The sequence below is a fragment of the Myiozetetes cayanensis genome, unplaced genomic scaffold (genome assembly GCF_022539395.1).
Source record: "Myiozetetes cayanensis isolate MyiCay16 unplaced genomic scaffold, myiCay2020 scf19, whole genome shotgun sequence".
Taxonomy (NCBI): Eukaryota; Metazoa; Chordata; class Aves; order Passeriformes; family Tyrannidae; genus Myiozetetes; species Myiozetetes cayanensis.
The window spans coordinates 7058253-7073285 of NW_026087400.1; the positions used below are offsets into that span (position 1 = coordinate 7058253).

The window sequence follows — 15033 nt, forward strand, 5'->3', positions numbered from 1 at the left end:
TGGAAGTTTTTTATCCCGCTTGTTTCTGTCTCACATAGAATTGTTTGTTCGAACCACAGCTCAAAACAAGCCTCGTTCAGGGCTTTCTCTGAACAAATGGAGGTTGCACGAGCATGGCAGGGAAGGGTGAGTGAAAATTACTTCTCAGGAATTAATAAGAGTTTTAACAGTTGCTTTGACTGATTCTCACCATTGGACAGCTATGGTTTTTCATCATGCATTAAAATCCAAGACTTTTATACCATTAGGGCCGATACTCACAATTCAAGATGTTGTTTGCTCTGTTTTTTAACAAGGTTATGGGAATTTTATAGTAAAACAGAGCACATTTTTTATATTAATGGGCAAAACTTCAATAAATACAACTGTCTAGTACGCCCTAGGTGCATGTCAACCTTACAGAGTTTACATAGACACAATTCCTCCTCTTATTTAACTTCTCACCCTAATTCACTCCAGCCCAATTCATTCATTCATTCCTAGTTCTGACTGATCACTACCTGTCTTCACAAAAACCAGAGGATTGAAGGATTACTGTGTACAGAATAATCTACTATTTTACTCATTCCAATTTTCTTGAAACGTGTGTTTTGAGCAATGCCATTAAAGAAGTTTCACCTGCAGTAAACAGAGTTATTTTTAGGGTGAAGCTGTTGCATTTTCCCTACCACTAAAAAGGTATATTCTGGGCCTAGAGAAAATAAAAATATAGAAAAAAAGAGCAATATCACCACAAGATCCACACATGGTGAAGGCAATCAGGCTCAGGAGAGTCCTGAGCTCTCAGCATTTACGTAGCTTTGCCAATTGTCTGACTTTCTGCACGTGCCAAACCTCCTCCAACACTGGGCCTGTCCTGCAGTAAATGCACCAATGGTCTGCTCATCAGCTCTGCAAGAGAAGCCCAACCCAGTGTTTACTACAATGGTGAGATCCTCTGGCTCCAGGAATGTGTGGCATTGCTGGAAGGATGAAAGGCTGTTCAGCAGAACCCCAAGGAATCCACACAATCAGCAACGCTTGTTAATGAATTAACTCACAGGAGGAGAGTGCCTGTAAAGGTGAATCCAGGCTCTTCAATTTTTTTTTAATCTTTACAGTCATGAAAGAAAAGTAAAATTGTGTGGGAATACTATGGCAGTAGCTACATTTAATGTTTGTATGTAACAGTGCAACACAATGATTTCTTGAAAAAATTATTTTGTGTCAGGTCTGTAACAACAGTGATGGATTTCTCAAAATGGACTGCGCTCTGAGTCAGGGCTGTGAGCGCACACAACACCATGTTTACTAATATATTAGTTGATATATTGATAATGTATTGACAAATACTGGTCATTTTCATAAGATGGGAAATTATTTATGAGGTCCCAAAACTTAACAAATCAGCAAGCAAAATGACCAACAAAAGTCAACCCTACACATCTCCTTGATTAGAAGTTGGTAACACTCCTTTTCAGGGTGGCAACTCTCTACCTGTTTTGCAACACAAACCCCAGGTAAGTTTAGCTTCAGGAATAAATCTGTATACAAATACCCAGTTATGTGCAGAGCCAGTGTTGTTCACTAATTCCCACTCTATTACAAACTCGTACCTATCAACAGAGCAAGAGACCAATACAACATTCACAGCATCTCCTCCAAACCCCTCAGTGGGCAAAAGATGTTTTTCCATACATTTCTTGCATATTCTCTCACACTATTACTTAATGCCACAACAAAAACTTTTGAGGGCGGGAAAAGAAAACAGTGGGAAGGAATGAGGAACCTGTTGCCATTAAAATGCAGAAATTAGTAAGAGTTTAATTAACAGAAGGTTTTGGCTTATATTCCATCTCCTTGCATTTCAACTCTTTCCCTTCACCCACAAAAAATATTCCACTGCATTTGCATTTCTAGGTTTGCAGAGAACAGAGCCACAAAAAACAAAGCAGAAGCCTGAACAGGTATCAGAAATATGTTGACTAAGAAATCCAGACACCACTGAACCAAACAGACTTGAAAGCAATTACAAAAATATGCATCTGACATTTGCTTTAAAAAAAAAAGCTCAAGATTATTTTATTTTCTCTTCTGAAATAGAAATCTCAGGGATTCTGCACATTTTGCCTTTTATCTGTATGTTTAAAATCATGTGGTGATGCAGGCATAATTTTCTTTATCAAACAACAGGTTGCCATTTTTACTAGTAACAACAAGGAATCTGTTCTTCTCTTCAGTGAATTATTTTTAACTCTGTTAATTAACATTACGGGTATAGGCCACCCATCAAGAAACTGGGCTAAAGAACTTTGTCTGCAGAATTCTGGACTGTAGCCAAATACTTTTAGTACAGAATTATCTTCTGAAGACGCATCATTATTAGGTTTAGACAGCAGTAGTTACTTATACAGTCACATTCTTTGGTAATACCAACTTTGGTTTCAAAGTAGACTACTAAAAGAAAGTATTAGTGGAGATCCATCCTGAGCAAACTACACATAAATCTCCACAGTATTTTCCTTCATGTAAAATGTCAGTATGTCTGTTACCTAACCCTGCCTTCATGACACTCTCCTGATACTCTTCTGACATTCAAAATGAAACTTCTCTGTTAGAGGAGCACAGCAATCTACTGACCAAATCCTGTGGGTGTCTGCTTATGATCTCAGAAAAAAAAAAATTACTATTTTACAGGCAAATTTTATTTAAATAAAATGTTACCGTTCCTGCCAAACTTTGGAAAATACTCTTGATCCAGTGCATGCCTAACCTGAGCAAATGTTGTGCCTGTAAATGTTACTGAAACAAAGAAATAGCTGTTGTGTGAGCAAATGCTCCATTTGCACATGAAACTAACTGTAACAGAGAAAGAAACATCCCTTTCCACTGAATCAGGCACCCATGAACACCAAGGTTCATCCTTAACTCTTGCAGGCACTAGCAAGTGCTGCATTTAAACTAAAAGGCAAAGTCTGAGTGTTTGGATGCAGAACTGGGTCAGGAAATCGGGGAAGAAGTTCCAACCCAGCTTTTTCACGCTCCTCAATCAGGTCAGCCCAGCCTCCAGCTTAAGGCAAATTCCCAGTATTTACAAGTAGACAGGGAAAGGAAGTTGCATCTGCAGCCAAAGGCCAGAAAGGAACTGGCACATGAACAGATGTGTGGAACAAAGGAGAAATAAAAGTAGCAGATGAATGAAGGCAATGGGCCTGAGGGGCTACAAGTGCCAGAGTGAGTGAAGGTGGAGGCAGAATCGGGTTCTCAGAGCAAACAGCTAAACCCCTTCACAGTAACTCAGAACAGTGCAGTGGGCATCACCAAAAACGTGTGGTATGGCTTCTTCAGTTATTCACATTTTGGACTTGTAAAGGTCTTTCTGCCATTATGGCCTATCACATTTGTATTTTCCTTACTGGAGCATCTAATTTGTAACACTCAACCTGTTCCAGGACACCTTTTGTTTTATCTTGCTTCATACTGGGATGTAATTTATTTTGAAGACAGAGAAGTTTATCTGGGGTTGAGTGTAGCCTGAAATTATGAATTTATGATTAGCTGTGACAAGAGTGGGAACATGTGTTGGATTCATAATCCATTTACCGGCTAAATTTAGGTAATCTGGTTTTCAGAGCACTTGCCAGCAGGCACATCCCTGCTATTGACAGTCAGCAAGAAAGGGCACACACATGGAGAAGTTGGCTATAATTCAGCTATTATATATTTGGATTCATGTTGTTCGTAGTGACTTCACTGAAGTCACAAAAAGACAGGAGCTACTATACTTCCAGTCATCTACAGCAACCTATTTCTGCACCTAATGCCCCACTGGATTGCAGAAAATGTATAACCTGGCCTGTATTGGTTTTTTTTAATTGAAATTAAACCTTGTTTAAAATATGATCTTCAATATTCCCTCAGGTTGAAGACGAGCAGGGAGAAGACCCTAATTCAGTTATCTCTAAGCACTCTGGAATAAAGTAAGGTGGGTTTTATAATCATGACCAAGAATCAGAAGTTAAGATGATCTGGGTCTACTCCCTGGCTTGCCAAGGAATTCCCATAGCAGTAGACAAGCTCATCAGCTTGACATCAGTAAAAGGGGACATGAATATTATTCTTCCTCATGGGAACGTTTAACAGTATAATTGTTACTGTCCGTAAGAAGCTCGTGTATGCCAGGAATACAGGCCAGGGAAATTCCTGTCCTGTTGAATGGGAGTATGCAGACGTGGCTTGCAGAGCTGCAGGAGACAAGAGAAACTGCTCTGTCAAAATCATATCCAGTGGAAAGAAAAAGAAAAAAAAAGGAATAAATAATATGAATAAGAAACTAGACTAACAGTAGTACCCCTGATAAATCAGCCACTATTTAAAAAGGTGAGACTTAGAGCAAACACACTTTACTACATGTTCCATGAAGGGAACTTTGTCATGAAGTGAAATCAACGTGGAAGAAAATCATTAAGTGCTCAGATCGGGGCTCTTAATTGCTCTCCACAAGTCTGCAAATCCAGAAAGAAAACACACCGTAAATCTTAATAAAAATATAAAGAATTTACAACTCGTAACACATTAGAAATTAAAAAACCAGTGTGTCCACACGCGCTGATCCTTCAGCAGCCCCGCACAGCAGTTGGTTAATAGCTGCACTCCCCTCCTTTCTTTGATAAGTATTTTAAAAACAAACATCTTAAAAAATACTTCTCATAAAACCCTTCTGGAGCAGCCTGGCAGAGTTTCAAGGTATCAGAGAGGCTCTGCTGGTGCTGAAGTTGGAGAACCGCGGCTCTGCACCTCGAGCAGCCACCTCCCCGCGCCTTCTCCTTCCCGAAATGGCAGCGGCAGGAGAAGAGCTGGCGGCAGGAAATAGCGTGAGAATGGGCTCCCTCATGCTACTTCCAGCCCTTCCTGATATCAGAGGGTGTGAAATGGGTTGCAAAGACTGTCTCTCACATTATTTCCTTTTCCACCCCAGCCAAAACCAGGAAGCGCCGGCGAGGGGATATGTACGCAGAGAAAGCACGGCGTAGAGCGTAGCACAATTCAAATTAGTGGCCAAGGCTACTAAAGCAAAAACTCAAGGATCTGTGGGCACAGCCTAATATTAGTAACTCTAGGAAAAGCAGCAGAAGGCTCGTGTACTCAGGCTTTGCTTTTGATTTGCTACTGACATCAAAGCAAGTTTCTTCAGGCTATCCACAGACTTTGGGGTCAGATCTTCCAGGACGGTGTCAATCCTTCATGTCCTCCTGCCACAAACAGCACATGCCTATGGGAAAGATCCTTCTTCCTCTGACTACTCTGCTGTGTATTTGTGAGTCTTTAAGACCAGAGCTCCTCAAATGAAACCTGAGGTAGAAGTATTAGCAATGACAGCACTTCAAAGAGATCAAGTTTGCTCGTATTTGACAGAAGGCACAGATTTGTCAAACAGGTCTTGGCACATCACAGTGGGAATGGCTCCTATATTTTTGATATTAAGTAATACATTTTAAATAAAATGCAATCCTCTGCCTTTAGGGGAGAAATATGAAGGATGGTAAATAATTTAGCATCGTTTGGGATTTTCTGTATTCTAGACAATTCTGTGCTCTTCTGTTTATAATTAGCCAAGAGCAGGATCACATGGTAACTTCAGCATGAACACTCCTTCTCCTCTGTGTAAATCCCTGCAAGATGCAAGAGCAATGAAATTTGCCCTCCTCATAGATAATGCTCTCTCCTCACAGAATACATTCCTCTCAGAGACAAACTGCGGACAACCTCACAGACCACATTGTTCTAAAAGCAGAAATGAAACTAATTACTTGGTAAGTCCAGTTAAGAAAAGGGAAACAAGCTGCCTTTCCTTTCTCTGCCTCTCAAGACTGTCAAATATGCCTTGGCAGGAAGTACAGTAAAGCTCATGATGAGCAGAGGCAGCTACTCTTTCAAAATGAACAGGGCTCCTCCAAAGTGACATTTTCATTTAGCCAGGGAGCTTGAGGATAAAGGGCAGGATACCAGAAGGGCTCTCCAGCAGATGAGGTTACTGGCTGGGCCTTCCAGCTTCACAACTCCAAAGATCCCGACTGCAAGGAAATGGGAAGGTACCTGTGGCTTTTGGTCTTTTCTGAGCCACCACAACCAGGAACTCAGCACAGCAACGAAAAGAGTGCGTATAAATGGTCCCTTCTCATGGGGAGACACAGAGTTGTAGTGATCCACCAGGAAGCATTGCAGTATTTAAAGTTACTGCTCAGCAACAGGTGACAAATACCATTTCAATACTCTGAACACCTACATTTGTGTTAGGGAGATACAGCACATTAGGCTGAGAATATTTGTTCCCACTTTCTTGGGCATGAATGTGCAGCAAAAAGAGGCTTTGCCCTCGCCCTCTGTCCATCCAGGAGAGCTCCTGACCCACCAGAAAGTTCCTTTCTCTCCTCAGCACACATTCCACAGATGTTTAAGCCACCATCTCCCGAACATCTTTCTTTTCCTGATGCTCCAGCCTCCTGCAGCTGTGCCATCCAGCCCTGAACTCTGAAAAGACCTTCTCTTGGACTGCAGCTCATCTGGCCCCATGTAGAATCAGTTTCTATCCATGAAAAGCACAACCCTGAAAGCAGCAATGACAGACAGAAGGGAACAAGGTAATGGCCTTCCCTGCACCTCAGTGCCACCCTCACCCCACTAAGAAAGAAGGAAATAGGAGGGAAAGGACTCGTGCCACTTGCCAAAGCTCAGCAGGCAGGAGGCTGCCTGGAACAGTTGCCACAGGAGCCCTGGGACGTGCCCCCTCCTTGAGGACAGACCAGCCCCCGAGCTCTCCAGGATCCCCCGAGCTCTGCACACATTTCGTGCAGGTGGGGCAGAAACAGAAACAAATTTCATTCTGATATTGACATTTCTGGAAGACAAACAAGACCCTGTAAGATACACCCTCCTTGCTGTTCCCTGCTAAAAGACAGGCAAAATTGATTTTTAAACACTTGGCAGAATCTCCTTGCAAAGCCTCCTATATATAACTGTGTCACAACAGTGAAAAAACCATTCGTATTTAAAAAATTCAGAATGTTAAATGAGCCCATACCAAGACAAACTTTACAGTAAGCAATTCACACTTCAAAGAATGACAGTTGAAAAAAATTTAAATTTCTTTACAAACAACTCTGAAAAGTTAATTTTTGTGAACAAGAAACGTTTAGAATTTTAAAGCAATTCACTGAACAAAGAATCCATTAATATTTAAGAATTTATTTGACTTTCAAGAGCAAGAAAGGATTTTTGGAACTGGATTGATCTTGAAAGAGAAAAGCCACTTTTCCATCTCCCATTTCCAGTATGCCTTTCTTGTTTTAAATGGGGACTTCAAAAGGTAATAGTGTTCAGAACCCAAAATTCCTCTCTGAAAGAGCTGACAAGCCCAACAGTTTGCTCAACTTTCTTTTTTAACTTCTAATAGCTCTAACAACAGCAGCTTGCACATTCAAATTGAAATAGTCCTTACCTGATGAATCTCAGCTACATTTTATATTTTGCTTTTGCTACATTTTTGTTAGTGTGTCCTCACCAGGGTAATTTCAGGAAATAATTTTTGTCAGGTCCCTTTTTTAATTTAATTTAATATGATAAGAACAAGTTCAGCACTTCAAAGTGATGTTATCCTCCAAGCCAACATTTTGCCATTAAAAAACCTCCTACTATGCATTTTCTGCTATTAAAAACAATGCCACTGCATGGTCAAAAATGCCAGAAAGGACAAGAACTACCAAAATTAACAATTAGAAAGCTCCTTCTGCAAGACTGTAACATTTTTCTTTTTTTTTCCCCGAAAAAAAAAATCTAATTTGTCAGCAATGTTCAAGGTTTATTTTTGGCTCAACAGCCCATGATGTAGAATTAAGTGTTCCACTAGATGGAGCAGGACGGCAAAGCCATCATGAAGGCCACTTCCCTTGCTGATCCACGAAAAAGTCAATGCCCAGAGATGATAAGATTTTGAGCTTTCTTCTGTGCTTTCAGGGCACAACAAAATTTGTTCCTCTTTCAGGAAAGGGCAACACAAAACCCTCTTAGTGCTCAACAATATTTACTTCTTCCCAGCACAGAAGTCAACTATTAACAAACACTAACCAGAAACAGATAACCAAGCACTACCAGAAACAAAACCAGCTTTTCCTCATCTCTATCAACTTTACCCATTTACTGGATAGTTGACTGAATATGAAAATCTTGTAGTATTTTTTTATTTTGTAGCAACTGAACTTGCAAAAACCTCCGTGCCAAATGATCAAACATTAGTCACCTAATGCAAAAGACATCACTGCACATCAAACAAATTCACACTGGAAACAATGGCAAAACTTCAAAGAGGCTCCTACAGACTGAGAGCTGTGCAAGTCATAGTAAAATTATCTCTCTTGTCTCTTTTCAAACAGAGTTAATTGTTGATTTACCTTTAAGTCTACCTAAACAAACAAACAAAAAAAGAACCTTATAGATTTTATTTCATCAAATGCTCTTTAAGAGATGCAGTACGAGACAAACTGCAGTTGCCCATCATACTGTGAAAGGAGAAACCTGCATGTCTTTGAGCATTAAACCTTACTTCAGCGTCTCCAAAAGAAGTAGAGAGTATAAACTAAGAAATAATGTTTTTAACTATTAATATTCCAAACATAAGTCCTGCAATTCTTGAGTATAACACAACGAGAATACCAGGAATGGTCACAATTATCACAAGCACTTTGCCACAAAATTCTGAACCACAGTATGTGTGTGATAAGTAACTGCAAACATGCAGCAGTGTCTCAAGACAACACTAATTATCACAGTGGTGTAAATACCAGAAGAGAATGAACCTCTCAGATATGTGCAGGAAGGCACATAAGCAGCAGTCTTGGTGACTGATCACAGGCTGCCTCCCGTGATTGCTGCTGCCATCTCTTTGTTTTTGAACAAATAAACTGCGCCAGAAACCAAAGTGACAAACATGGGTTCATTTCATACCAAAGCACTTTCCAGCTTCTGAAACCTGCTGCAGTACCTGAGGTGGGAGAGGCAGGAAATTTGGCCTTTGAGACAATACAACTGTCCCCTCACAAAGGGGTCAGCCTGTATTAAGACCATTTGAAAGCATCTGCAAGGTTCTCAGTATAGACACTACCTGAACACCAGTTTGTCCCACCTCTCTGAACAGCTGATTACCAAGAATTCTCCATGTAGCAGACACTCCTTTTCCAAGGTGTGGAAAAATAACCATCAGGACATGCAAATCTCAGTTACTACCAGTCAGTAACAAAACCACCTCCAGCCCAGTGGAAGCAATACTTACTACTGTGCACAATCAATCAGCTGATACTCGTTAGATCTCTCATAACAGGCTTTCACACCTTCGTCTTGCCAAAGTGTTTTTGTGTGTTCATAAAACTCCTGAAAGAGGAAAACAGCATTAGCAAAGTGGATTGTAGATGAGGAGCATCAGCAAACAGTAACATATCACTGAATGATGCAATGAACAGGAAATAGCAGCACATTTAACAAAAATCTTTAAACAGCGTTTAGAACCTGACTACAAGTTCAGTTGGCTTTCTTAGTTTAACATTTTGTAACACCTGAAGAACTGCTTCTCCACCACTCTGATTGAATCCAAACATAAGAAGGGTTACCTTTTCATTAATGACATAATCAATGTTATTAGGTAAATCTGTTCTTTAACTCACCATTCCACTGTACATTACATTTATGTGGCTGACACAATTTTTTTTTTCTTCCATGAAACACTTCTCAGTAATTCTTACACAAAGGTAGCAAATGATGATTAGGCTTTACATGACTTTGCAAGTTGGTGAGTATCTTCAGGGACTATGCAGACATCTGTATCTTACTAAGGTCTGTATCGCTTAACTCAAGAGTATCTGCAAAATTTATTCTTTTACAGTGTAAAAAGACATTGAACTATGGAAGAAATACAGGCACACAAGGCCAGATCTTGTTTTGTCTCAACCTTAAAAAATTATAAGCCAAGATAGGAAAGCAGACAGCCAAAAATGCAATGCTTCAGCTTTGCTGAACCTGTCACCCAAGTATAAAACACAACCAGAAGCCCTTTTTTATATATAAAAGATTCCCTTTGGCTCCAACAGGATGTGTGCAACATGTAATTGTATTTCTGGCTATCACTAAGAACTCTGAACACTTAGAAAGAACAGCAGCAGCCTGATGACTTAAATACACACACACATCACTGTGGGCATTCCTTTTATCAACGACCATGGGCTTTTCTTGGCTCTGTCTCAGGGCTTTAAAGTGTTTTGGACTAAATACTTTTACTCTAAGTGGCTCAGGTAGCTTATTCCAAATAAATTTTTTTTTTTAATCCAGAAGAGCATAAGACCTTAAAAACAGCTGCTGTATATATTCTATTTCTTCCCCTCCAGCCTTTTCTTTACCATAGAATTATTTTAAAGAAAAAGAATGTATAGCCATTTTCAAGGTTCCTCCATCTCTTGGGATATCAGTCTCTCACATTCTTTTACTATCAGTGTAGTACAAAGAAAAAAGGGGCACATCCAAATGTGACTTCAAAGGTTTCACTTGAAAATGTCCTTAAAAAAAAATTCCCTTTCCTACCAGAATGTTAACACCTGAACTGCAGCAGAAAGCAGATCCTTTAAATTGCATCTTAAAGACGCATAATGGCATCTCCAAGTAAATTCAGTGATGCTGATTTTCAAAGCATCCTCTTCTTGTGTAAGATTCATATGTGTGATCTTACAATTGTGAATACCAATGATGGAACCAGCCTACCAGATGTAAATTTGATCTTGCTTTTATTGCTATTCAATACTCACTAGTTGCACATACACACCAGACACAGTAAATGCAACATACACTTCTAAATTTTGTTCTGGTTTCTTTTAATATATAGGAGTTTTTTATATATAGTAGGAGATGCATCTTTTCATTTTGTTCCATGCTTTTAGGAACTGTTCATAAACAAAAAGACCAGTTAAATTTCTTGCATAAGTAGATAAGAAAATTTTACTTGATTTTTACTATTTGCAGACTGTACAACCATTTGCTTTTGCTATTAAAGGACGTAAAAGATGAATCAAAATCTTAATTCCAGTCCAATTTTCTGTCTTCCACTGCTAGAATTATGTTCGTTGGATGCTTTAATTTTGAAGATTTCCAGTTTCTTGGCAGTTGGGAGACTGTGAACTACCTTCAATCTACAACTCTGTCACAGCAGAGTGAGGAAAATATCTTTCCAAAGCAAAAAGGAGAGGGAAGGGGAAAGGAAAGGAAAGGAGGGAGGGGGAATTATCTGCAATCTCACTATATTTGTACCAAGACCATTTTGGGGTAGGTTTCTGTATTTATTTTTAAAAGTAACAGTTGTCTAATACAGAACATCATATGACTCACTTATTACTACAAAGCTGGGAAATTGAAAAATTGAATCAGCAATTGTACCCGATTTTTTTTTTTTTCTGAAACAGTAGCTGATTTGAATGGACAGACACCATTTAAAATTCTCATCAAGATAACTTACACCAGACTTCAGATGGTTAATTAACTATTTGGCAGAAATATAGTTCTAAACCAGACATCTGCTTCAAATTCGGGTCAGCATCTGCCAAGCCAATTATATCCAAATATACCCCCAAATACTCACTTCATCCTGCTTTACAGTAAGTAAACAAATACTAGGCAAAGGTAAGTTTACAGAAAACACAGTAAAACATTCCTTCTCATCACATGTAGATAAAAAGTGAAAAATAGGCTGTGCCTTAATAAAAGAAGTCACAGCATAGTAAGACACTGCCTCAAAAATCCTCCCTCATTACTGCTTCTCACTGTAACTATGACACTCCGGCAGAGCTGATACAGAACAATTACTTCAAAGAACTTCCAAACTCCATCATACCTTGTGGAGAAACATTTGGAGTAGTTTCCACAATCAGACCCTTAAAATGAGATGAAAAATAAACCCAGTTCCTGGCCTTAGCATAAACACATTGATAATGAAAAGCCCAGGATTTAGTTTACCAGAGTAGTTACATATTGTTTAGAAGAGTCCTCCCTGTGTTTTATTGGCAGTTTTAACTTCTAAGAAAATATGTGAGTTTACAAGAATGGGACAGAGATCAGTGTTTGTGCCTTGTTAGGCCAAATTAGCAATAAAATATTTAAGACTGCCTTCATGCCTGTCCTGCTAATCTGAACTATAACCAGCAATGCTTAAGCAATCTCCTCAGTATGGTTATGAACTGTCCATGTGGGATGGAAAAAGAATTTAAGTCCACATTCTTTGAACTTTTTATTGGCATTTCAAAATCAGGATCTACAGCAAGTAATGAGTAAGAGATTATTATACTAGGACACAGTGGGGTTTTTTGGGGTAGCTTTTTTCATGTTTCTTTTGGTCTTTTTTGCCATTTGTTTGTATTAATTTTGTTTTAAAAACTGAAATACATGACTTGTAATAATCAAATATGAAGGCCTCTTATTAACAAATCACTTTTTGTCTTTAGGCCACATCAAAATACATCTTCACACATGCTGGGGCTAATGCTGACCCAGGTTACACAACTGTAAACTAGGAAGGTGTTCACCAAAGCAAAGGCAGAACCAGGTTCGCAGAATTCCCCTCTTGCTTTATTAGGAGCCTCCTCACAGTAGTGACTGATTCTGGAATTAAGACATAGTAACTAGTTGCAAAAAAAAACCCAGATTCTCCCTCCTCCCCAGTACACCTACACTAATCACAGTTCTGAAATAATATTTAAGAGAAAGAATAACACAAGAAATCCTCAGCATCCCATTTGAGTCACGGAACGTAGCCTGGGGCTACTCGCAGGGAAGGCAAGTAAAACCACAAGATCCGGGAGGTATTTAGGTAAAACAGGGGCTTCAGAGGCCACTAGAAAAATCAAGTTAGCAACAGGGTTTGTTTTGAGTTAAAGAGGTCTAATTTGTATGAGAGCTCTAAAAATAATGCGTTAGGAAACAAATTAACCAAAAGTAGCAGGAAAATTTCCTGAAAAGAAATATCCAGAAAACTAGTCCTTACATGTCTGGTTCTTGTTTCCACAACACTGATTCATTTGCTGGCACATTCTAATATAACAGACTCTACAGTAGCATCAACACAGGTTTTCCTTGCACTATAAAATGGAACTCCTCATAAAACAGCTAACAGAAACAAATAATACTAAATAACAATTTGGTTTGAGATGACATTCCACAACAAACAGGATCTAAATGTTAGGTTCCAAATGATCCATAGTATTTGCACTGATATGCTCATATTATCCATTCTTGCCCTACGCATACTTAAAACTGAAAAAACAAAATTCAAATTATGTCATTTTCCATTAAAAAAAAAAAAAAAAAAAAAAAAAAAGAAAAATGTTGCAGTTCCACAACACACACCCAAGATCCTGTTTAAACTACAGCTGAAGCTGTGTAAAGCAACAAGAGTCAACAGAAGTGGTGACAGGATGGCACCACCAAGGAAGGTGAGAAGCGAGTTCTTCCTAAGCAGTATGTCAGGACTGGAGCATTTCTCCACCACCAGAACAGACTTTACACTTTTCAAAGCACCAACATAACCCTAAAGAGAGAGAAATCCTTGAGCAGGGAAAAGAATGCCAATGTAACACAAATCTGAACAGAACAAACAGGGCCTGACTTTGAATCTGCTCAGACTGGGCTGACGGTAGTTTGGATTCTGGGCACAATCCCGAACAAACAGGCCACAGAAACTACACAAAACTCAGAGAAAATCCTCTGTCCAGGTAAAACTTCTCTGGTCTTAGATAATTACAGAGTCAAGGATCATGACTTGCTGATGATGAGGAAGCCTCATCTCTCATCGTAACATAACACCACAATACTTAGAAAGTCGTATTTATGTGAAATGAATCTCATTATTTATGTTTTATTTATTAGGTGAAGCTTTCTCCACCTGCTGAAAGCTTCCCAATTCAGTGAGTCAATAGGCAACATTTGTAAATCACTTGTATTCACTTACAGGAATCTCTGCAGACCTCCAGAGAAAAAAAAAACAAACACAGTGGAAATCATCATGTGAAAGGGATGCTTGGAAACCAGTACTTTGTTCCAGAAAGATCTTGCTGGCACAATTGTGGATTGGAAAAGAGGCATTGCAGAGCCTTAGCAAGTTTAAAACCTACTTGTATTGGAAAACTTCAGCAAGTTGAATAAATGGTAGCAGGTAAATAGGGGTTCTGATAAAAGTCAAACCAGAGAAAGTGTTAAAGAACTTGGAGGTCGAGTGTTTTGGTTATTAAAAAAAAAATAATCCTCAAGAGACAAACTCCGGGCCTGGGAAAAAATAAAGGAGCTAAGGTCTGCGTTTGAGAGGCAATCTAAAAGCATAAAATATTAGTAGAAAATGAAAGAATAACTGGACAAGGTTTTGTTCCCTCCAGATATATAAATACTCAAGAGACTTTGAAAAAAATGTTTATGAAGCAATGTTTTATAGGCATTAGGATGTTGGCAGGGAAAAACATTGGCAGAGTTCTTGCCACTGTGACACCATATTCACAGAAAACTTAGCATGGACATGCAACATTACCTTTTCTTTGTAGAATATAATATAGGGTGGATCCTTCATTAGAACAGTTTACTAATTCCAGCAAAAGTCAATGCCATTGAAAAAAAGCCTTACCTACTAAAAGGTGTGTACAACCATTACACAATGCTGTGGTTAAAACTGGGATTCAATTCCTGGGCAAAGTTCACTGTCCCATGGAGTTACACATTTCATAATAAGAGTTTTAAATAGGTCACTGACTTACAAACCTAATGATTAAAGGTCAAAGCAAACCAGCTTCTAACTGTAAAATTGTATCTCAGAGGACATTTGCTTCCCAATGTGTTTGGCTTTTAAAAATAACACTGACCACTGGTTTTCAAACCCCTTTAGAGACCTACTCTGCAAGGTGGGGGCACAGGAACTTTCCTTTCCTGACAGGCAGGCAGTTCTGCTGCATTCCACTGACCGACCACATTGGAACAGGGCAAGGT

General features: G+C 39.1%; 1 protein-coding gene across 2 annotated transcripts in view; it reads right to left on the reverse strand.

The window, feature by feature from the left end:
• The window catches only part of GNAS (GNAS complex locus), a 139463-nt gene that overhangs the window by 29784 nt on the left and 94646 nt on the right, over positions 1 to 15033 (reverse strand). For both annotated transcript variants that reach the window (XM_050313953.1, XM_050313954.1), the window contains exon 5: positions 9305 to 9402. In XM_050313953.1, the coding sequence (XP_050169910.1) occupies positions 9305 to 9402 (98 nt within the window). The remainder of the gene's footprint in view (positions 1 to 9304; positions 9403 to 15033) is intronic.